Here is a 24,855-nt window from a genome sequence, read left to right as displayed (position 1 = left end):
GGAATTTTTCTTGCTTCTACAGATAAGAGTTAGCAGTAAATAACAAATTGTATTTAATACATAATTTAAAAAAAAAAATCTTTTGTAATACAAACCAGAATTTAAATCCGTGACCTCCGGACTGCAAGTCATGGCGTCATATCCACTCGGCCACTTTACAGGTAAGTTAAAACAGTGTACAACGAACATCAATAAAAAGAAATCAAGCAGAGCTTAAACGCACTCCGCTCACCTGTGAAATTATAATAAATAAATAATATTAGCCTGGAAGCGCTGGTAGCCTGGTAAGAACGTGCGACTTTCTATCTGGAGGTCGCGGGTTCGGACCCCGGTTCCAACCAATGAGTTTTTCGGAACTTATATGCGAAATGTCATTTGATATTCGTATTTGCCCGCTTTTCGGTGAAGGAAAACTCGTGAGGAAACCGGGCTAATCCCAATAAGAAGAAGAAGAATATACTTATGATTGAAAAGGGTTGGAAGGTCAGATGCCAGTCGATTAGTTGTCCAAGCGGGCCCAGGCTCCATGAGCCGTGGCAAAAATGCATGGATAATGCAAGGAGGTTAATTAGTCCGTGTGTGGCAATGGGTTAAGAATGTCACACTATTATATTATGTAGGAACAGTCAACCAATCTGAATCCTAGGCCACTGTAGAATCTCTTCACAGTAAAAGTCAAACTGAATTCTATAGAAATGAAAGCACGGAGTCAATACGACAGGGTTCTAATTGATGGTTGACTGTACGGGAGGAAATCCTCCCGTGAATGTCACAGAAGTTGACTGTGAGATGTGGGTTCAGTTGTGGTGCGGGTAATAATAGGTATAGCAACATATGCTGATGCGTGCTGATGCTTAGCAAATTAAATGGTACAATGTCATATCCGTTTCAAAAGTACAAATGATTCCAGTCATACTTTTTACTAAAGAAACCCCATTTGACCCGCAAATGTGGCCGAACGACATCACTAGAATATTTTGTAGATACTTTTAGAACGAATATGAAATTGTATCATTATATAATTTGCGTAATGACTGTTTAGTCTATGGTAACCATAAACTCCTAACATGCGCTTGTAAAAAATTGGAAACCTTTCTTAAAATAGAAACTAACATGATATTTATACCACAGTATAAAGCAGTAATAACTCTTCTAACAAACTTCACTCCGCGCGGTGTGTCGAAAACTACTCTCCATATGCACCGAATACATGCGAAACTGGTAAGTATTGGGCTGGACAGTCGGGGCCGCGTTCGCGCGCTGTGTTGACGTGTTGAGTTCGGGAGAAAATGACGTCAGCATCGAAGACATATTTTCGTTACTGTAGTGTTTATGGGTGTATGGAGAACAGTTCTCAAAATGCAGAAATGTCAGAATGTTCTTTAGAATTCCTAGACACCCAGAAAAGTAAGTGGTTGTTATATTTTTGCAGTGTTAGGTACATTATTGCTTACGTAAATGGCGTAAAAGTGAGATTTAAAGCTAGAATGACACATTAAAATCAATAAGGATTTAATCTGTAACGACATTTAGGTAGATGCTGCGATCTATCTAGCTTGAAAGTTTGGTACCTACTTAAATATTGTGCAAACATCTATTCAAACATTTTATGTAAATACGATTTCGTCAGTATTTAAAAAACAAACACGTACTTGAAACACGTACTCTTTATTAGATAAAAAGGTAGAAAGAGCGTTGGTACTAGCATAGCGCCATACACAGTTACTACGAGTAGGACAGTAGCACAGGGTACAACCCTGCGTGACCTTGCGCAGTAGTAACGACCGCGTCGCCGCTGCCGGAGATTAACTACTGATTTATCCTTATACTGTGTTTATACATAACCTTTCAAAAAACCCAAGGCATCGTAAATTTAGTTTTTCACGTTCTTGAAATGGGCTACAACATTTTATTATAATTTTAATCTGCAGCCGTATGAACAACGAAGCCAAGTGTACCTGAGGGAAACTGGTGGGAGTGGGAAGTAAAGTTCAGTTCAGAGCTCCTACATGGTTTCTTGACGTCTTACATTCTAACTAAAAAGAGTAGAAGAGCATTTCTTTTTTTGTCATTTTTTTATTTTGATTTTTTTAGGGAATTTTAGGTAAATCGCACTCAGAATCACGAGTACTTTCAATCTCACTGGAAGACAAATGTGTCCCAGAATTACCATACATTTTTGTTACTTTCCTCTTTTGTTACCCCACACAACATGTACCTATGGAAAATGGTAACAAAATAAGAAAAAATCGTATGGGACATTTTTTGACTACTAGTAACTGTCAGGTAACCGAGAGGGGGTGGGCGGCGATTTCAGCGGGGAGCAGGAGTGGCCATACTGTACGATAGTACTCTTTATTATACTGTGCCTTAGATGAGTTCGGTGACACTCCTAAAAATTCTAAATTACGCATACTTCTCGTATGGCCTTACACAGTCTGAATTATAGTTATAAATTCAAAAGGCTGGCCGGTTGGCCATACACTGTCAAAATCAGATCAATCTGTATGCAAATCCGTACATCCTGAATTATTTAATTAATAATTTGAGACCATATTATGTAAGGCCGGCTTAGTCCGTACTCTTAGGAGTACATATTATTTAAGTAGGTTCGAGTACATACCGATAGAATCAACGTCACGGACTATATACCTACACTGTGTAATATGAGAAAACCGAAAAATTTTAACTACGGATTTCTGAGGGCAAAATATGACGTAACGTCATACAAAAAACGTTTTTTTTTTTGTTATATTAGATGTATTTTCACATAAAAAGTAAATGTTATTCGTAAAACAAGCACTAAAATAAAAATTTACAATTTAAAAAAAATAATACTCTTTTGCAACGAGTCACTAGTTACTTTTTGATATCTATCAACGAGGATAGTTAGATTATGTCATCTTCGCCATCAAAACAGCGTTTTGTTCTGAGAAATAATAAGTAATTTTTATTTATTTAAATGCTTATAGCTCTGAAAGTAGGCGAAATCCAAAAAGGTTTTTAGTCTTCTACTATGATGAGGTGTAACCGCTGTTCAAATTATTCGGTTTCCTCAATTCAAGTTGTACCGTGTATAAAATGTATAAGTAAATTTAGGTTCAGTTATTATTTAGGGGCGCTGTTCCTTTCTCTAAACTTACAATGAACATAATTTTCGTTATCGAGTAACGTATTCAAAAACTCCAAGGCGTCTGAATAAAGAAAATTGGAAAAGTGCCTTGGGGGAGCTGCCATTTTGGTTTCGTCGTTCCCGTTACTTCAAATTAAACATGCCTCTTCATCATTAAACGTAATAAAAGGGTTAAAACTAGAGCAAGATATTATTTGAAATTACCGGACGAAATACGTTCAATAAATTAAAAATTGTTGTGGTGAGCTTATTTAACAGTGCACCGAGGGTAAACAGTAAAATTGTTTGCTAAGTTAACCTGTGCATAGTCGGGTTGTCGACTTGCGGAAAATGCCTAACATAACTGAGTTAACTTGAGCAGAAATGTGTCTATAGTTTGTACGAATAGAGAACTAACACAATACGTCCTGACAACTAGGCCACACGGCACGCCGTTCATATTGTTCCAAACAAGCATTTGAAAGGCTAGTATTTGTTCAAGTCTAAAGTGAGAGCGATGTGAATCAGCACAACACTCAAATCTTGTTATTTGTTTTCTTCAAAGATGGATTCACCTGTCACTGCAATGTCACAGTTTCGTTTTCTTTCAACCCTTTGTTTGCCAAGAGTGGCACTTGTTTCCTTCAAAGATGAATTCAATAGTGGTGTGGGTACAGTAAACTTTTAAGATACCCACGAGAGGAAAGGGGGTGGTGAAATTGTTAACCCGTTGCTACATGAGGGAAAACTTATTTAAAAGAAAAACATATAAAACATGAATGAGACGACCAATCAGAGACGATTATTATAAACAATTGGTTGCTAGGTAATTCGATGTTGATACAACGGTGAACGACGCTATTAACATAATTTTAACTTGAATGATGATATTTCCGTCCATTGATGATGAAAATGATGACTCATAGAAAAAGTATTGTATACAATAGTGATATAATTAAGCTTTTCACTCTCGTACCGTATTATTAGGCCACTCAGCAAGCTTCGTGGCCTAAACATGGTACATACATACATACATACAATCACGCCTGTATCCCATAAAGGGGTAGGCAGAACACATGAAACTACTAAAGCTTCAGTGCCACTCTTGGCAAATAAGGGGTTGAAAGAAAACGAAACTGTGACATTGCAGTGACAGGTTGCCAGCCTCTCGCCTACGCCACAATTTAACCCATGTCCCATAGTCGCCTTCTACGACACCCACGGGAAGAAAGGGGTTGGTGAAATTCTTAACCCGTCACCACACAGGGTTCTTAACCCGTCACCACACAGGCTAAACATGGTACTCGACTGAAAAGCTTTGTATTATATCACGATTGTATAAAATACTAAGTTTCCTTCTCATGGCTGCTTGCTTTTCTATAACAATATTAATGATTTTTACAAAGGCAAACAATTAGAATTGTTGTTAAAAAAATAAACTTTTTAACAAAAAATAAAACCGCCTTCAAAAATAAGCGCGTTACAAAACACGGAGAAACTAAAAAGCCAAAAATAATAAACCTTTCAATTCAGATTTCTTATCGTATTGCAATAAGCTAAACATCCAAATTATAAACAAATCAATTATTTTTGTAGTCGGTACCAGACCTATTCGTCGCCTTGCTATTGCCTGTTTGCCCCACCCAACCATACACAGGCTGGTACCGACTCCAAAAATAATTGATTTGTTTATAATTTGGATGTTTAGCTTATTGCAATACGATAAGAAATCTGAATTGAAAGGTTTATTATTTTTGGCTTTTTAGTTTCTCCGTGTTTTGTAACGCGCTTATTTTTGAAGGCGGTTTTATTTTTTGTTAAAAAGTTTATTTATTTGTTGATTTTTAGTGGTTCCTAGTGATATTATATGTATCAGTCCGAATACATGTACAGTAGTGAAAGAATTATCCTTTAACTCCTAACCATTGAGGAGTTGACCTTCCATCATCAGCTCAGCCACATAAAATTATTACCATCAGACGTAAATACTGGTGTACCTTTGAAAAATAGACTAAAAACATTACATGTGCCTATAACATTTGAAGAGTTCCCTCGATTTCTCCAGGATCCCATCATCAGACCCTGACTTGGTGCCAATGGGACCATCTCGGGGTTATACCGGTTCGATCAAAAAAAAATTTTGAAAATCGGTCCACGATTCTCGGAGATATCGAGTAACATACATACAAAAAAAAAAAAAAAAAAACATTCAGTCGAATTGAGAACCTCCTCCTTTTTTGAAGTCGGTTAAAAATGACTAATATAACGTCGAGGAACATCTTTTGGTACCAGGGCAGCATGAGCGCGGGGGAGCGCAGATGCGGCGCGTCGCGCGTGCGCACCACGTGCTCCACCCAGTGCACCAGCTCCGCGCCCGGCGACACCGGCCGGTCATGGTACATCTGGGATACTTCTTTTGCCCGCTGCTTGTAACTGAAATCATGCGTAAACTACATTACAGCCGTCTTATTTTTATAAAATGTGTAATAATAGTTTTTGACTTATCGTTTCATTACTGAGTGTTTCTTTCATCAGGTAACTCGTAAGTATAATTGGATTGTGCAAGAACAATCCTTAGGAAGATCCCTCAATGGTACGGCACTATTACATTAGAGTTCTAGTATTTATGTTTCATTTCTAACAAAGTACCTAAGTACCTAAAAATATGCTAACCAATTGCATATAGGAAGATTCTCCGAATAATACATAATACCATAATATTATGCGATCCCAAAAGTAGACCGAAAAGACCGGTACTCCGTAAGATGGACAATTTTTGTGAATCGTGAGATTGAAGACCTAGTTAGTGGCTGAACCTAACATTTTGGGGGAAACTAAACCTGACCAACTCCGTTCTTTATGGCCATCTTGAGAGCATTGTATGAAGACCGAATCGTGAAAAACCTTAGACACCAAGTCCTACTGGACGTCCGGTCTTACACTGTAGATACCGCATGGCCGAGAGAAGTAGTGTTTTCAACAGAAAAAGTAAAAAGTAAGGACTTACCTGGGATCTTGAATCATTTTCTGTATAGCCACCCGTAGATCATTGACTAAATTTAGAGTCAAGTCGACCCTGATTGTACGTCCGGATTGTACCCCTCTTTGAACATTGATGAACTGGTCAAAGTAAATTGGTATTCCAATGGTGGGTACTCCGAAATGGGCGGATTCAGTCGTGGACAATAGACCACCATGTGATATGAAAAACAGGCATTTTGGATGAGCTGGAAAAAGGACAGGTATATAAAATAGTAGATTATATACCTTGTTCAGTAAAATGAGAAATGCTTCAGGTCACATGCAATTGTCGGCCCAGGCAAAGCCGATATCGATAAACTTGAGATTGAAGGTTTCTTATTGACGACTATGGTGTTTATACTATGGAGTTCTCAGTAGGGTAGAAAAACGATTTCATTCAAAACATATAAGTACTCGTAGCGTTCTAAATTAACAATGTACCTACATGTTTTACTTTTATAAATATAAAAAAAACCGGCCAAGAGCGTGTCGGGCCACGCTCAGTGTAGGGTTCCGTAGTTTTCCGTATTTTTCGCAAAAACTACGAAACCTATCAAGTTCAAAACAATTTTCCTAGAAAGTCTTTATAAAGTTCTACTTTTGTGATTTTTTTCATATTTTTTAAACATATGGTTCGAAAGTTAGGGGGGACGCACTTTTTTTTCCTTTAGGAGCGATTATTTCCGAAAATATTAATATTATCAAAAAACGATTTGAGTAAACCCTTATTCATTTTTAAATACCTATCCAACAATATATCACACGTTGGGGTTGGAATGAAAAAAAATATCTGCCCCCACTTTACATGTAGGGGGACCCTAATAAAACATTTTTTTCCATTTTTTATTTTTTCACTTTGTCGGCGTGATTGATATGTCGCAGTAAGATAGATAAAGCCGTTATATAGTTATAACCCTAGGAATATAATTATACGTCGTAACATAGTTAAACGAAAGCGATTAATTGCTACCTTACTAGGAATATAACTATAATACGTTACTAGTTTAGTCATATAGTTATATCACTGGATTCAGTTTAGTGAAATGATTGTAGGCAGGAGTGCGGCGGTGCGGCGGAGGTATAGTTATAACCCTAGGGATATAATTATATGCCGTAACATAGCTAAACAACCGCGTATTACTATATATTAAGTCCCGTTTGCAATTTTAAATATGTGCAAAAATCGTGAAAGTTTAAATCAGTGTTTTATAATACGTATAGAGGGTAATGCGTTTCGGTATATCTTTTCCCTTCCAATGCGATCCCATACTAAAGTATATAAAACCATTTTCGGCGTTATCCAGAAGATATTTTAATTTCTGGGTACAAAAGCTACTGTGAATTTGGATAACACTTATTATTTAATGTATTGGGTTGGCACAAAAGTAATGACACACTCTACAAAACTCTATACATTTCCTTTCTTAAGTTAATTGTTTTCGATAATATTCTAGTATGTTGTAGAACATTCTAGGTACTTCTAATGTGAGGGTATATAAAGCCGCCTTGTTATTGGTTTAGTTAGATTGAAATAAAATGGACGAGCGACAAGTTCGAACACTTTACTTATACGAGTACTTGTTATGCCACAGTTCGCGAGCTGCGGCTGACAATATCAACACTGCATTGGGCGCTGGAAGTACAAGCCATGCCACGGTGTCCAGATGGTTTGACCGTTTTAAATCAGGAGATAGGAGCCTTGACAGTCAGTCACGCTCAGGGCGACCACCTGCATTCAATAATGACGATTTACGCCGCGAACTACAGTCGAATCCTGATGCTACTACTCGTGAATTAGCGGAAGCACTTAACTGCAGTCACCACGCTGTGGAATACCATCTGCATGAGCTTGGGTATCGAAAAGTTTTGGCTCGATAGGTACCGCTCGTCCTTACCGACGCCAGTCGTGCAGTCCGTGTCGCCATCTGTCAATCACTTTTGCTGCGACCCCGAAGTAAAGAGTTTTTGACTGATCTAGTTAGGGAGATGAATCATGGATTTATTATGAGAACGATACACGTCGTGCTTTTTGGCTGCCTCGAGAAGAAACGCCACCAACTCAACCGAAGCTGAGTCAAAAGAACCGCTCAAAAGTTTTGCTTTGTTGTTTCTGGGACTCGCAAGGCATGCTGTTTCATGAACTATTACACAATTAAACTGTAAACGCTAACAAATATTTAACACTGCTCACCGAACTATCTTCTGCTATCAAGAAAAAACGACGAAGACGAGCCACTGTAATTTTACTACATGATAACGCTCGACCTCATGTCGCATCTACCGTTCGCCAACAGCTGCAGAACTTGGGCTGGGAGACGATACCCCACCCACCTTATTCTCCAGACCTCGCACCATCAGACTTTCATTTGTTTAGAGCCCTGAAACGACATTTGCGGGGTAAACGATTCAATGATTTCCATGATGTACAAGTGGAGTTGAACAACTTTTTCGAGGCACAACCATCAGAGTTCTGGGCGAAAGGCATCCAAACTTTGCCGGATCGTTGGCAAGAAGTCATAGATGCTAATGGTGATTACATCATCGACTAAGCTTTTTGTATTGTAATAATACTAAAAAATATAAAACGTAAACCAAGTGTCTCATTACTTTTGTGCCAACCCAATAGGTAGCCATTTTTTCACGCCTGCCTGCGTTACAATGAAATGTGAATACATACAATAAAGCTCTGTGTATTCGGTAAATTGCTACCGGATTTCTATAGTATCTATTCTATTACCTTCATGAGGTTTCATTTCATCAAACAAAAATAAAACTATACGGTACTTCGACTACCAAATTCACGATTGTTACCAGTGGAACTTTAGAACTTTCACAAGAGCTTATTTCATTTCATTTCATTTGTTTATTCTGCGATCAACATAGGATCATAATTATATTATTAAAATTAAAATTATAATATGTACATTAATTAAATTTAATTAAATTTGCAATAGTCAAGAGGACTTTGCTACCAGCATGTGAATCATGTGACAATGGTTCAGATACTAGCAGTCAAACCTCTCCGCCAACGCTCTTATGACAGACATGTTATAAGTTATACAGGGTCAACAGGGTGAAATAGATAGTTATACAGGATAAAAAGGACCGTTCAAACTTTGCATAGTGACTTAGTGACTTGAAGTCATAATGAATAAGTTTTATTTCCCCTCACTAGCTCGGAAACACGTGTTTTGTACTTTAATACCAGCGGGTAAAAACGAATTTTATCCACTAGTGGGTAAAGTAATTTCACCTTGAATAAAGTCAAATTAACTGCTTTAAAATTGATAAAAGTAGGTGAATCTAGTAACAAAGATGATTTAGTACCTGTGGAACTACTGGAAGCAGTGATAAATGCATTTTTTTCGTTGTAGTTTCTTCGCTATAGTGAGGGGAAAAGGTTTGTGTTAGACTCGGGTGCAAATGTATTTTACTTCTCGTGTGTTAAAAAACTCGAAGTTCAGGATTCTATTATCGAACCACTCGCTTCGCTCGTGGTCCAACTATAGAATCCTTTCACTTGCTCGTTTTTAAATTCCACACTCGGCGTTAAAATACAACTTTGCCTCCTTGTATAACAAATAACTATTATGGGACTAATGCTGATATCGCGAAAAAAATTGACTTTTCTATAGAAACGAGCGGCATCGGCATCATGAGTCGAAATGTATTTTTTTTTTGCGATTTCAGCATTGGTCTTATACTAAAAAGTTATTAATTCTATGACCTCAAAATTCATTATGCAAAGTTTGAACGGTCCTTTATATTTCACCGTCTATGTAATATACATATTATGTATGAATGGAAATAGCTTAAAAATTGGCGTAGACACACATGAATATTTGACGATCGGTCTGGCGCAGTCGGTAGTGACCCTGCCTGCTGCGCCGCGGTCTCGGGTTCGAATCCCGGTAAGGGCATTTATTTGTGTGATGAGCACAGATATTTGTTCCTGAGTCATGGATGTTTTCTATGTATATAAGTATTTATATATTATATATATCGTTGTCTGAGTACCCACAACACAAGCCTTCTTGAGCTTACCGTGGGCCTCAGTCAATCTGTGGAAGAATGTCCTATAATATTTATTTATTTATTTAATATTCATAAATGTCACAATTAATAACTCGCCAGTTGTATTACAGCTCATTTTATGATGTCTATTACACAGTCCATAACCGAAAACAATTTTGGTGTATAAAAATTCTTACCGTTGAAAGTGGTTTTGTAGCAGATTCAATATGATATCCCCCAATAAACTTGAAATTTTGAGGAGTGCTTGGTATCAGACCGTTTCCTGGAAAATCATTTGCTAACACTAAGGATGCATTATACATGAGTTCGTAGTAATTTGGTAATGCCTTGTTTTTCTTCAAAAATAAGGGTGCAAAGAAATTTTCGTAAAAATATTTTTCTCTTGGACCAGTCAAACCTGTAAAAAAATAACTAAGTATGTACAAACTTAATTACTATGTTATTTTATTTTCGTACCTAATGTGAAAAAAAAATATTTTTTTCGGATTTGTCATTTTTAAGAGACCGAACTTGGCGACGACATGTGAAGAAAGTGTGTCCGGGAATCCGTTTTCACGCCGAGGCATGTATAGTGCTTTTCTCAAACATACAATGAAATTAAAAAAAATGCTCTAAAGGACAATATTTTATAAAAAAAGTTACTTTGCAGGCCTAGGCCTAAAAAATAATATGAAATCCCTTTACAGTCCTCTCGAGTTGTTGCGCCCAAAAAGCGATACTTCCCAGCCCATTTTAAGGAACGTAAAGACAATATTTCATTGCATGTTTGAGAAAATACATTTTTCCGTAAATAAGTAGGATTTTTTAGTTCGAGGTTCTAAGAATGTGATTGCTGGAAGTTTATGATTTTACAAACTATTAACAGAGTAAATGTTTACAATTTCATCAAATTACTTTACGGAACGTTGGTGGCGTTTTATTATTATAAAAGATAACAAAAAATAGCCATTCTGTAATTCTGTTGCATTTAGGTGGTTGCTGCTGCTCTGGAAGTTTAACGTAGACAATGTTACATTATTTTTTAAAGAAGTATAAATTATGGATCGAAAAATATACCTATAGGGTAAACTCGCCTCATTCGGTGACACCTAATTCGGTGAAACAATCAAAAATCGTCTTTCGAGTGCTTCAAAGCTTGTACCTATCACCGAATTAGGCGTGTCACCGAATAAGGCCAGTTTACCCCAGGTAAATGAATGTAAAATGTAGTTGTCAATACGAGTATGTATAAATCAGTAATATTATACTTACGCCGCATACATTTCGGATTCCATATAATCACATATGATCACATCGAATTTGAAAGTCGGGTCATGTAATAATGCTTGCATTTCCTTATTTTGGAAGGTAGCCTCCGCCACTTTAGCACTGTTAGCCATGTACTCCACGTTTGTACCTTCAGATGGTGGTTGTGTTATGAAGTAGCTAATATTGCCTGCGTCATCATCTGTAATTTTTAAACTCAAATACCTACATTATAAAATAAATCGTAACGTTACCGTTTTCTAATAAAATTTACAATGTGTACAGATAATATTATATTATAACTCATGATAGTCACACGAATCAATCTAAGACGTAGACTTTAATGATATTTTTGTTCCGTTTATTTGAGTTCATTTAAATATCTCTCATTGTGCGCTCTAAATCTATATAAGAAAAATTAGCACTTTAGAAAACAAGAAGAAACTAAAAAGCAAAAAATAATAAACCTTTGAATTTAGATTTCTTATCGGATTGCAATAATCTAAACTTCCAAATAATAAACAAATTAATTATTTTTGCAGTCGGTACCAGCCCTGTTCCTCGCCTTGCTATGCCTGTTTGCCCCACCTAACCATACGCAGGCTGGCCCCGACTCCAAAAATAATTGATTTGTTTATAATTTAGATGTTTAGATTATTGCAATCCGATAAGAAATCTACCTCTACGTATGTATTGTGTCCAGTAATGCCAATTTTAATAATAATTTTAACGAGGGCAGCATAGGTACAGCTAGTCTTCATGTACAAGTAAGCCGTACCTTCAAAAATGTCTAAATTCATGTTGCTCAAGTCAACTTGAGTTAGGTTTTCTGACTTTTCTCTTAATGGGAATACTGAGACGTAGGTGACCTGAAATGCCAAATAAATCAGTAGTGTGATCAAATATTATTATATTATCAAATGCTTTTTATTTGATAATACTAATAGATTTATTATTTATTATTTTATTGCAAATGATTTGATCTAATTTTATACTAAGAGTACAATAGAATTCAATACAATACAATACCGTACAATACTACACACATCATTTATTGCACACATCACATACTCGTAGTTTACAAGTAATGCATAAGAAACAAAAACAAATTAACAGAGGCAACAACCAGGCGGTCTTATCACTTAAGAGCGCTCTCTTCCAGACAGCCTTTGGGTATTGGAGTTATAATATAATCAGAATATATTTTATATTATGAAAAAAATCATAGTAGGTACTTACCTCATGACCAGCATTTAGTAGATGCCGAACATAACCAACGCCGAGAATATTCATGCTTCTCATAGGTACTGGAGCTAGGACCATTATTTTGTATCCAGCGACAGACGCTAAAGTCAGCAAGACTATTAGTGCAGTATTATTCATTTTACACTATAACATTTTAACCTTATGTGCTGAATTCTAATAATTGAATAGCGTTGAAGTAAGAATGACTAGAACGACTACTTTTTATCAAGTCACTAAAATAAACATAAATGATAAGCGGAAGAGCGCAATCATGCTCATTATGTTTCGGTTATGAAAATGACCTGATAGTAATTTCGCCTCATTTGGGCTCCAGACGCAAGAACTGCTCTCCATGTGGCTTCTGACCAGAGCTTCGTACAGTGCGCGTATAGCTCTTACGTTGGAAAACCCGTGACACTGCCGCAAAACGAATCCCAAGTTCCTGTACGCCTTCTTGCATATAGTTGTTATATGTAGTTTGAAGGAAAGATCCGCGGTAAAATGAACCCCCAAATCTCGCAGTTCCGTCAAACGCTCCATTGGTGCCCCTTCTACTACATATTGATGAAGTATCGGGCTGAAGGACCTGCTGAAGGACATGGACGAGCATTTGGCTACATTAAAGTGCAGTTTATTTTCGTGACTCCAACGAACCACTCGGTCAATATCCTCCTGCAACGCGACACAGTCCGACACATCCTCGATCCTTCGTAGTAGTTTCAAGTCATCGGCAAAGAGTAAACATTCCGCATTTTGTACCACACTAGGTAGATCATTAATCATCAGTACAAAGTGTAATGGACCCAGATTACTTCCTTGGCTGACTCTAGACCTGGTATGGTATGGCTTTGACCGGTTACCAGCGCAGTCTACGTACTGGCTCCTTCCCCGCATGTAACTTGCAAAAAATGCAAGAGTAAAGACTGTATCGTTAAGTATGAAGACAACTTTGAGTAGCCGTATTTATTTGCTATTATATTTTTTTCTTATAACAAGCCATGGGCTTAATAAGGCACATAATAAGGTACACATTTTGTCCTAGAAACTCGACGTAAAGCATATGGTTTAGACAGTATTGACTTAATCCTCCCGAGTACCAATTACTATTCCGGACAAATGCTACTAGAAAATTCACAAAGTGCGTAAAAGACGATACGATTGCGAAAAAAAATTGTATGGTGCGAACCTCAACGACACATGATCCACAAAGCAGAATATCTGGACATAGTCTAGCCACTGTTATTTTAAAAAAATATAGTTCAGGATCTGTGTATGGCGGCCATTTAGAGAATGTGGCATGGTGCTTACTCTAACTCCGACTTTGATGTCGAATTTGACTATCATACATTGTTTATATCGATCTGGTTTAAGCACTGTTCAAACACCATGAATGTCAATTAGACTTTGGCTTATGGCTAATTTTTTTATCTGTTTCTCTCATCCTGCTAGCATCAAAAATTTACGGCAATCCGGAACGTTGCTCAAAATTGCGTTTTTTTAAATTATATAAATTCGCCGCATTTATTCTACAAGTACCCAATGGAAAAACCATGAAGAGGACTCTTAAAGAATATATTTTGGCAGCATATTAATCTTTGTTTGTTGAAATCGTACAAAGAGTCATTGAAATATTCTCAAATTAAGCCAGATAGGGGTTGTCCGAAATTTATTTGCTAGACCTTAATGAAAGTACCATAAAGTCCCTAAAATAAAAAAAATATCAGACCTTCTTATATCAAATAGTACTTACCAATACCTTAAGATCATACTCTCGGAACATAATAATACAAAATTATGCACATGTCAACATTTAGACGAGGTTTGTTTTGTCCTTATACTTAACGATACAGTCCTTATGTGGTGTACACCCCGCGTCCGCTAGCTTCTTCAGTAAGATGTCATTGTCTACCATGTCGAAAGCTTTCCTAAAATCGAAGTAAGTGACATCTACTTGACCGCCAGCGTCCACTGCAGGTGCCACCCGGGACATAAGGTGCATTAAATTTCCCTCAGTACTGCGTCCAGCCCTAAAACCGTATTGGGCATCTGACAACTGGTAACCAACCTGTTACTGTAACGACCGTTGTATAGCGGACTCAAAAACTTTTGCAGGCGCGCACAGCACTGCAACTGGTCTATAGTTAGCCGCTTTTGGCCCACCGCTGCCCTTTGGTACTGGTACCACTCGTGACAATTTCCACTGGTCAGGGAAGGTAGCGGATTTCAATGACATGTTAAACAAATGGCATAGAGGCTTTGCTAACACCGAACGACAATCCCTTAAAACAAAAGGGGGAATGCCGTCCGGTCCCACTGAACGTTTAGACGGTAGTTTCTCCAGCGCACGGTTAACTTCCACCACTTGCAGTTCCTGAATGTGTACATACCTGCTGTTAGGTGATGCCATCGCACTGGCGGCTACAGGGTCGAGTGTAGCTGGACAGGAGTTGTAAACTGAGTAGAAAAATTTAGAAAACTCTTCAGCAGCTTCCTGGTGTGATAAGACCCTTCCACTATCGTCCATTAGTTTGATACTATTATTGCCGTCTCTTTTCTTTTTTACGAAACTCCAAAATGATTTAGGATCTTTTGCCAAGTTATGTTGCATTTGATCTTGATACTGATCGTGCGCAACTGAAATTGCCGATTTTAATTTCTTTCTGCACTCTGAAAATCTATTGTAGTCATCACTAGAACCACTTTTTTTGTAATTTTTATGCAGAGCATGCTTGACCTTAATTTCTTGTATTATCTCCGCTTTTAAATGCAAACCATAATTAGTCAAGGTTTCTCGACGAATAAGCCCACGATCGTACTTTTCTTCGAACACGACACATAAGAGTTTGCACCATCACGTCAGGATACCTCTTTGTCGCCAGGTCCACAGTTTTCGCCGCTCCTCCACGGAATTAACCTCCCCGCCTCTCTTTTTAAGAAACCCTTTCATTATACTCCAATATTCCTCGATAGGCCGGAGTTCTAGGCAATTTAGTGGATAGCTATATTTCGGTACCACGGCTACACCATTTGCTTTGTACCACTCCATGACAGGTTTCGCGTAGTAACACCTGGCAAGGTCTGGCCTAAATAAAGGCCAGGAGTGGTGTTTCTTAATAAACGGAAGTAATCGCTTTTGTAAGCACTCTTTTTGATAGATGCTGCCCTTTATTGTTCCGGTAGTGACAAAAGAGCTGCTTCTTTTCCCGCAACTGCTAATTGCCTGCCAAAGTAGGTAATTTTTTTGGAAACTTAGATTTTTTTTTATTTGACAGTCTTTGGGAGCCTCTGTGCTACTTTTGCTACTATAAAAGTCTTGGCCAGGGATTTCTAAGAAATCGGATTTTATGTAAGTTTCACCATCCATCAGAACGCAGTCAAATTTTGCTAACACATTTTCGTATAGTTTCTCAATCGAGTTTCTGCTGCTGATTTCTGTCTTATATTCCGATCTAGTGCCGTTTTGTGATTTAAAACTTCTTAGCCCTGCTCTACGTTTCACCTTTTGAAAATACGATTGGGACATCTTTACTTTTTAGCCACGTCACAAGGTAACATCATACAATTTGAAGCAATTATCCTTAAGATGCGTTCCTTCTTTTATTTATCCTTTATTCCCTGCAACCCACCAATTCCTGGCTTTCGTTCTAAAGTTAGGCGTTCCCGAAACCTTTTCAATACGCAACAAACAGTGGATTGTGGAAATTTTTATCTTTTACCCACATGCCTGTTAGCTGAGTTTTGGATTTTTTGTGTTTTCGTGCAAAATAAGTTCACATTGTTTCAGTTGCCTGTTCGATACCGCTACAGATATAAACTACAGATGAATACTGTATTTATATACTTCATCGTAGCAACAAATTATGTAATAACTAAAAGGTACCTTTCTAAACTAAAATTCGCTTTTCTCATGTTACACCATGGTGAAAATAACCAAAACTTCAAAACTTTTATTAGTATTCCACGTCCAGATTCTTAGAAATGCACTTAAATCAGCACTAGCCTGTATCGACGTAACCATATTGGATACAACCAGGATTACCGGGCCTTCGTTTAGATAGCCGGATATCCGGAACCGGAAGAAACTGCTGATTTGTAGTAACTAGGTCAGTGTTGCCAATGTAATAAAGTCTGGATCAAAGATTTTGGTACATGATAAGTTAACACATTAATTAGATCCGATAATAAATGCCTCCACGTTTTGCACGTCCCAATTTTTGTGACATGAATATTTTAAATAAAAATAAAAAAGGTAATGAACTGAAACGTATTAAATTGAACTAATTACTACATATTCATTTCTAAGAAAGATCAGATTAAGTCTCTATCGATGTGGGGAACAAATCAAATTATTTTATTAAATATATATATTTTTTCTTTTAAAGTAGTAACACTACTATATATAAATTATACCATACAATACCATACAATAAAGAAAAAGCGACGGCTACGAGTTGGTATTCCAGTGTGGATTAATGTCGACCTATGAAAATTCCCCTTTGTCCGTCATGGTTTGCGTTTCACGCAACGAACTCATATTATTTCGATCACTTTTTTCATGACACCGTGGAACATACAAAGGCTAGGCGCCTTTGACCAACTCTAAGGGCGAGCAATTTGTGCTGGCACCTCCTATATGAATCCTTCAGAGATAACATACACTAGAGAAATTTCGACGGGTACCCCGACGGTCGGGGTGGTGTAACGGTCGAACACGTCAGCCGCGATAGCTGGAGACCCAGGTTCGATTCCCGGCTTCGCCACCAGTGGGCTTGATCGCTTTTTCCTTAGTGTATGGTATCTATATCCATTTATAGATTAAGACTCATGTCAACATTTAATTTCGAAAAACTTTGTATGTTCCACGATGTCATGAAAGAAGTGAACGAAATAATATGAGTTCGTTGCGTAAAACGCAAACCATGACGGACAAAGGGGAATTTTCATAGGTCGACATTAATCCACACTGGAATACCAACTCGTAGCCGTCGTGACGGGTTAAATAATAAATAAATAAATATTATAGGACAAGCTTACACAGATTGAAGGAAAACATCGTGAGGAAACCGGGCTAATCCCAATAAGGCCTAGTTACCATTCGGGTAACTAGTGCCTACGCCAAATCTTGGGATTAGTTGTCAAATCGGACCCCAGGCTCCCATGAGCCGTGGCAATATGTCGGGATAACGCAAGGAGGATGATGATGATTCTTACACAGCTTGACTGAGTCCCACGGTAAGCTCAAGAAGGCTAATGGAAGGTGATGTGGGTACTCAGACAACGATATATATTATATATTTATATAGTCACATTACTATGTATATAAATTAAAACCGAAATAAATTACACATATGAAAGAAAAAGTGACCAAGTCCTCTGGTGCCTGAGGCTGGAATCGAACCAGCGTACTTTCCAATCGCGGGAAATGCCTCTTAATCCGCTCGGCCACCCAGGTCACAGCTGTCGAGGTCGAAATTATCTCTCATATGAGTAATCTATACAAGGACTCGTAGCGCCCTCTGTCCACCCCTAGGGCAGAACGGTATGGTTCTTGCCCCCCGTGTAAACCAAACTCAGGTTGGTTTCGACACAGCTCGAGAGATGGCGCTGCTAAATCAATTCTAATAAACACAAGTTAAATTATAATTTATTGAAAATATTTCAACTTTTTCTTTCATATGTGTAATTTATTTCGGTTTTAACGAAATATTGTGAACCGTAACGTATACAATTTTATTATCAAAATTCGATATATTGTTTAACCCTTAAATTGTTTTTGTCCGTTTTAAATGACGTCCTATAAAGTCTAGGCTAACTCAGATTCCTAGGCACTCTGGCGAAGGTGGCGTGATCCATACGGTCTAGCGTCTATCCCTTTTATTTTTACGCACTTTCGCATCGCTTTATCTTATCAAAATTTGAAAAAAATACTTAGTTTAAAAATTACAACCGTGAGGTCTTTTTGCGCTTGTGACAAATGTCGTTGTTATGTAAGTATTTTAGTAATTTGTGCGTATTTTTCACTGAATTTTATTGAAATATTAATTAAGTTACTATTTAGTGTCATTATTGTGAATAAATGACAAACATTTCATTATTATTTTTGAAGTTATAATATATGTCACTTTAAAGTGACACTGCCAGTTAGTACTAAATATTGTGTTTTTTCCATTTGTCACTTGTAACGGACATTGCCAACTTTTCTAAACGAATATTTTTTTGTGTATTGTTAACATTAGTTGCATTTTTACAACAATATGGCTGGGCAACGTTTGAGGTCAAAGAGGATAATAGCTCTTCTACCACCTCCAGCTTCTAAAGACTCCGATTTAGAATCAGACAACGAAGAAAAAATGAGAATCTTAGCTAGAGAGTTTTTTAGAGACGACTGCAGCAGTAAATCTTCTTCTCCTAAAAGTGTAGGTACCTGTTTATTTTTGCCTGGACTATATTTTTATTTTATTTATTAGGAAAACTCACAGATTAAGTTACTATTAGGCGTATAACATAGAATCAACGAGCCAATAACAAGTTAAATTTCCACAGATAGTAACTGGGCAAAGTACATCCGTGCAAAATTACAGAAAATTGTGTAATTTATTTAAAGATTATGTAATACATATCTATATATGAGTTCAAACAATGATTGAGAGCAAACAATAAAAGAAAGAAAAAAAGCAGTAACTTGTTTATAGTGTTATTTGAGAGTTAACAGTGGGTGAAGTCTTGGGTCAGTAGTTTGCGTACTGATGTAAAACTGTCAGAGATCAGATCAAATTTGATTGAAATATTTAGTGGCTCTTATAATAAAGGAGTTTTTTCTGAAGTTAGTATTAGTGGCGAGGATATGGAATATTCGTTTAGTGCGAGACACAAGGCGTGAGGGGACTACGAAGTGGGAACTTCAAGCTTGACAGCAGATCCGGACAGTCAACATAGTTTTGAGCATTTTTCATGACGTAGATTACGTTAGGGATATTGCGCCGGACATAAAGAGGTAGCACGTGTAGTTTCGGACAATGTTGAGTGTAACTTATTAAGTTTACGTTTTATTTTTCTATGTTAGCAATGTGTATGTGTAGTTGGCAATGTCCGTCCAAAGTGACGTCTTTATGTGAAGCAGTAGTTGGCAATGTCATTTATAAGTGACGCTTCAAAAAAACCATTTCCAATTTTTTTATGTTTTTTTTTCACACATTTTCCCTTTAATCTACCCTAACTGAACCCAAAACACCAATTTTCATTATAAAAATCCTGCGCGGTCATAGAGTGGCAATTTAAGGGTTAAGGAAACGATCGAACTTGCCAAAGGAACAAAATTGACATTTATTTTGCTTGTTATGTGGCGGCTTAAGTAATTCGTATATTTCTTGTGGTTTAATATTCAGTTTTAGAAAAAAAGTCGTTAGTATATAATCTGACTAGTAAGATTATGAACTGACGAGTTATTGTCAACCGTAACGTTCACAATTTAACGGATTCTTTTTCGTTAGATTATAATCTGACGTAGTGAAACCGTCAAATTGTAAACTGTCATATGCGTCAGAAGCTAGCGCTCTGAATGATCAGTTTATTGTTAGATCGTTCTGTGACCATAGAGCACTTAACATAAATAGACACGAAAAGGAAATTCGTAACTCGTGTCGATTTAAAGCACTCCCTTCGGTCGTGTTTTAATTTATCGCCACTCGTTTTGAACTTCCTTTTTTACGCACGTGTATCGTACGACGTTTTTCAGAACAGATGGCCCTCCGAAGTTTCGACCTGACAAGAAATGAACCACTTCTCTCACTAGTGTGTAAAAAACACCATCTGTACTGAAATAGTACATTACGATACAAGTGCGTAAAAAAGGGAGTTTGAAACGAGTGTCGATGAATCAAAACAATACCGAAAGAAGAGTAATGTACTATTAACTGACATCTGTGATTGTAGTGTCTGTTTATGTAAAGTACTCTATGGGAACAGAACGATTTAACCTTACGGTTCACAATAACTCGTCAGTTCATAATCTCACTAGTCAGATTATAAACTAACGACTTTTTTTCTAAAACTGAATACTAAACCACAAGAAATATACGAATTAAGCCGCCACATAACAAGCAAAATAGCTGACAATTTTGTTTCTTTGGAAAGTTCGACCGTTTCCTTAAACAAAATATCGAATTTTGATGATAAAAGTTTAATTAAGGTTTTTGATTGACATCTGTGATTGCAGTGTCTATTTTTATCACTAGTGAAATATGAACATAGTGAAAACATCCATGACTCAGGAACAAACCTGTGCTCATCACACAAATAAATGCCCTTACCGGGATTCGAACCCGGGACCGCGGCTTAGCAGGCAGGGTCAGTACCCTAGCGGGTCCAGACCGGTCGTCATTAAGAATTTCATCATCCCTTACCACCTGTGGGTATTGTAGAAATCGGATCAAAATATGGGATCAATTGGGTGTAGGCGGTGCGATGGGCTAGTAACTTGTTACTGCAATAATATTAACATTTCTTTTTTTTTTTCTTCACTGAAGTGTGGCACTGAAACTTAAGCAGTTTTTATGTGCTCTGCCTCTGCCTAACCCTTTTGGGAATACAAGCATGTGTTCAATTTGGATCTATATTACGTTAAATACCAACTCATGTTAAATGTAACGTAGTTTGTTAAAGTTATAAATACCGATTCGCTTCAACAAAATTTATCTCATTAAACTTTTATCTCTGATTCAACTAATGGCATTACGCGCCCATTATTTTCTATCTTCCCTACACGATCTTTTGTCAAAGCAAACTACTAACCTATTTTAACTTGGCATACCTGGGTACCTGACCATTCTAGCCAACGTCATAATATCTTACGCTTCGGGAGCGCTTTGTATCTTAGGCACTGGTACCACCGCGAGCTGGTAAGCTATGAGCTATCGGCTATAAAATAAGCGCGTTACAAAACACGGAGAAACTAAAAAGCAAAAAATAATAAACCTTTGAATTCAGATTTCTTATCGTATTGCAATAATCTAAACATCCAAATTATAAACAAATCAATTATTTTTGCAGTCAGTACCAGACCTGTTCGTCGCCTTGCTATTGCCTGTTTGCCCCACCCAACCATACGCAGGCTGGCACCGACTCCAAAAATAATTGATTTGTTTATAATTTGGATGTTTAGATTATTGCAATACGATAAGAAAAGGTTTATTATTTTTTGCTTTTTAGTTTCTCCGTGTTTTGTAACGCGCTTATTTTTGAAGGCGGTTTTATTTTTTGTTAAAAAAGTTTATTTATTTGTTGATTTTTAGTGGTTCCTATTGATATTATATGTATCAGTCCGAATACATGTACACTAGTGAAAGAATTATCCTTTAACTCCTAACCATTGAGGAGTTGACCTTCCATCATCAGCTCAGCCACATAAAATTATTACCATCAGGCGTAAATACTGGTTTACCTTTGAAAAATACACTAAAAACATTACATGTGCCTATAACATTTAAAGAGTTACCTCGATTTCTCCAGGATCCCATCATCAGACCCTGACTTGGTGCCAATGGGACCATCTCGGGGTTATACCCGTTCGATCAAAAAAAAAATTTTGAAAATCGGTCCACAATTCTCGGAGATATCGAGGAACATACATACCAAAAAAAAAAAAAAAACATTCAGTCGAATTGAGAACCTCCTCCTTTTTTGAAGTCGGTAAAAAACGAACAAACGATAAGCACCCCCGTGCAAATGAAAGAGACACGGCGATTTTGATAGCTCACCGCAACATCGTAGTGCTACACGGGAGTGATTATCTTTTGTACGTTTTTATAGCCGAGCACTGCAAACATAAAAGAAGTCGGTTAATTACAGTATTCAGGGCTAACTTTCAGAATAGATAAAGGCGTCAAACAGGGTGATCCGCTGTCTCTCAAATTATTTGCTTCGACCTTGGAACACGCCTTCCGCAAGCTAGCGGCTGGCTGGGAGAACAGGGGTGTTGAAGTCGGTGGTAGTCGGCTAACAAACCTTCGCTCTGCTGACGACATCGTCCTTTTCTCAACGTCGGCAACAGAACTCGAAAGCATACTCCAACAGCTGAGCACGGTAATCCTCGAGATCGGATTGCAAATGAACATGTCAAAGACCAAACTAATGACGAACAGTACCAAATGTAGGATTCAAGTAGTAGTAGTAGTAACTCTTTATTGTACAAAAACACATTAAAAATAACATACATCAAGTTGTCGGCGGAAGAATTGAATATATTCATGAGTACAGTCGCCATCAGATATATAAGAGCGCCCGAGGTACTCAAAAATATCTGAACACGCCTCTATTGCCTAGGCGTTAGAGGCGTGTTCAGATATTTTTGAGTACCTCGGGCGCTCTTATATATCTGATGGCGACTGTACATTTACCTGGGCCAAATAGTCTCTTTCCAGGCACGACAAGAAAAGGAGGTCGCAAGACGTACCGAAAATGCCTGGTCCTTGAAGGAATATATGAAGGGGGACCTTCCCATATCGCTGAAACGAAAACTCATGGATATGTGCATTTTTCCGATCCTGACCTACGGCGCCCAGACTTGGTCTTTGACTAATGCTCAAAAGCTTTCCCTCAAGGTTTGCCAGAGGGTGATGGAGCGCAGCATCCTTGGTGTCAAACTGACTGACAGGATTAGAAACTCCATCTTGCGCTCCAAAACCAAAGTAGCCGACGTAGCCCTGACAGCTGCTAAGCTTAAATGGGACTGGGCCGGACACATCTGTCGCATGCCAAACGACCTGTAGGCCAAGAAAAGTACCGAATGGACACCAACCATAGTGCGGCGTGACGGCAGACCGCGAAGGAGATGGCGGCACGATCTTGATGTCTTTCGAAAAGATTGGCCAAACATTGCCTTAAACCGAGACGCGTGGAAGAAAGAGAGGGAGGCCTTTGCCCAGCAGTGGGACACAACAGGCTAACAAATAAATAAATAATATAATTATAGCCGATAGCTCATAGCTTACTAGGTCGCGGTGAGACCAGTCACCAATGCCTTACTCGTGAACCCTATCGACAGAGTCAGAATGCGTTTCGATCGCCGCGTAGCGTCAACGATTGTCACTCTGCTAGGCCTGCTGCTGGCGATTACAGCTAGTAACATATTACGCGGACGTCCGCCGTCGCGCGACCGCGGACGCGGATCTAGACAATGAATATACACTTAACCGTGCAAACTATCGGTCGTCGGTCGTGGACGTAGCCTTGAGCGTACGGACGTCGGATCGAAATCTGGCTCGCTGGATGTTTTGGTCAGCCGAAGCCACGTCCCGAAGACCGTGCACACTGATCGGTCTGACTACGCGGACGCCCGGACCGCGACCGCGGACGTCCGCGTAGTATGTTCCTAGCTTGAAACGCAACTGGCTCTGTCGCGACAATAATGGTGCTCCCATACTGACTTATAAATCCATACTATACTATACCTACTATAGTATATCTTTTAATATTATAAATAGGAAAGTGTGTGTGTGTGTCTGTTTGTTTGTCCGTCTTTAGTGGCATAACGGAGCGACAAATTAACGTGATTTTTTTTAAGTGGAGACATGTGAAGGGATAGAAAGTGACATAGGCTACTTTTTGTCTCTTTATAACCCCCCACTTCCCTAAAATGGGGGGGTGGAAGTTTGTATGGAGCATTCCGCAATTTCCGAATTTAACCGTAATGTCAGTGGCATCGCGCTGTCCTTGTCACACAATATTATATAACATTTATAACAGCCAGTTAAGCGTGGGAGCACTAAAACGAAGAGCCATAGACAGAGTTAGCTACAAGACGCTACGAAAGGTAAGCGATTGTGACGATGGCTAGTAACCCTGGAAGCCTCTATTTATCTACACTAAGTAAAACTAGATAAGTTTGTATGTACGTTTGGTACCACGTACTAACTTCAGGCAGGACTTTAATGGAAGTAACGTGCAAGCTAAACAATGTGTAGCCATGACTTTAGATTATGATAGAGGTGAATCTTAAGAATATTTTACTCTGTAAACCAAGAACGATATAATACGGGACTGACAAAACCGATACAAAAAAGCGTACCCCTGAATGTATGGGCTTTTTAGGCTTTAAACTAGATGACGCTGTTTAGTGGCCAAAATCATATTTTCCCGAAATATTTTTGCGTGTTTTTGTTTTTTTTTTTATAAGATCAAGTGACACATTTCTTTATTTT

General features: G+C 38.0%; 2 protein-coding genes across 2 annotated transcripts; one reads left to right on the top strand and one right to left on the bottom strand.

The window, feature by feature from the left end:
• Nucleotides 1–4,471: 4,471 nt before the first annotated feature.
• LOC125233478 (UDP-glucosyltransferase 2-like) lies at nt 4,472–12,918 on the bottom strand. Its single transcript, XM_048139520.1, has 8 exons — nt 12,653–12,918; nt 12,123–12,282; nt 11,420–11,615; nt 10,345–10,579; nt 8,871–8,922; nt 6,120–6,402; nt 5,371–5,545; nt 4,472–4,489 (listed from the first exon to the last, which is right to left on the bottom strand). The coding sequence occupies exons 1-8, from the start codon at nt 12,794–12,796 to the stop codon at nt 4,472–4,474; spliced, it is 1,263 nt and encodes a 420-aa protein (XP_047995477.1). The 5' UTR covers nt 12,797–12,918.
• A 1,650-nt stretch (nt 12,919–14,568) lies between these two features.
• On the top strand, nt 14,569–23,424 carry LOC125233473. Its single transcript, XM_048139514.1, has 3 exons — nt 14,569–14,594; nt 22,525–22,738; nt 23,257–23,424. Exons 1-3 carry the CDS (start codon nt 14,569–14,571, stop codon nt 23,422–23,424), a joined length of 408 nt encoding a protein of 135 aa, XP_047995471.1.
• Nucleotides 23,425–24,855: the final 1,431 nt, after the last annotated feature.

Source organism: Leguminivora glycinivorella, chromosome 1 (assembly GCF_023078275.1).
Source record: "Leguminivora glycinivorella isolate SPB_JAAS2020 chromosome 1, LegGlyc_1.1, whole genome shotgun sequence".
Lineage (NCBI taxonomy): Eukaryota > Metazoa > Arthropoda > Insecta > Lepidoptera > Tortricidae > Leguminivora > Leguminivora glycinivorella.
The sequence above is the reverse complement of the archived record's forward strand: the minus strand, read 5'-3'. Positions and strand labels throughout refer to the sequence as shown.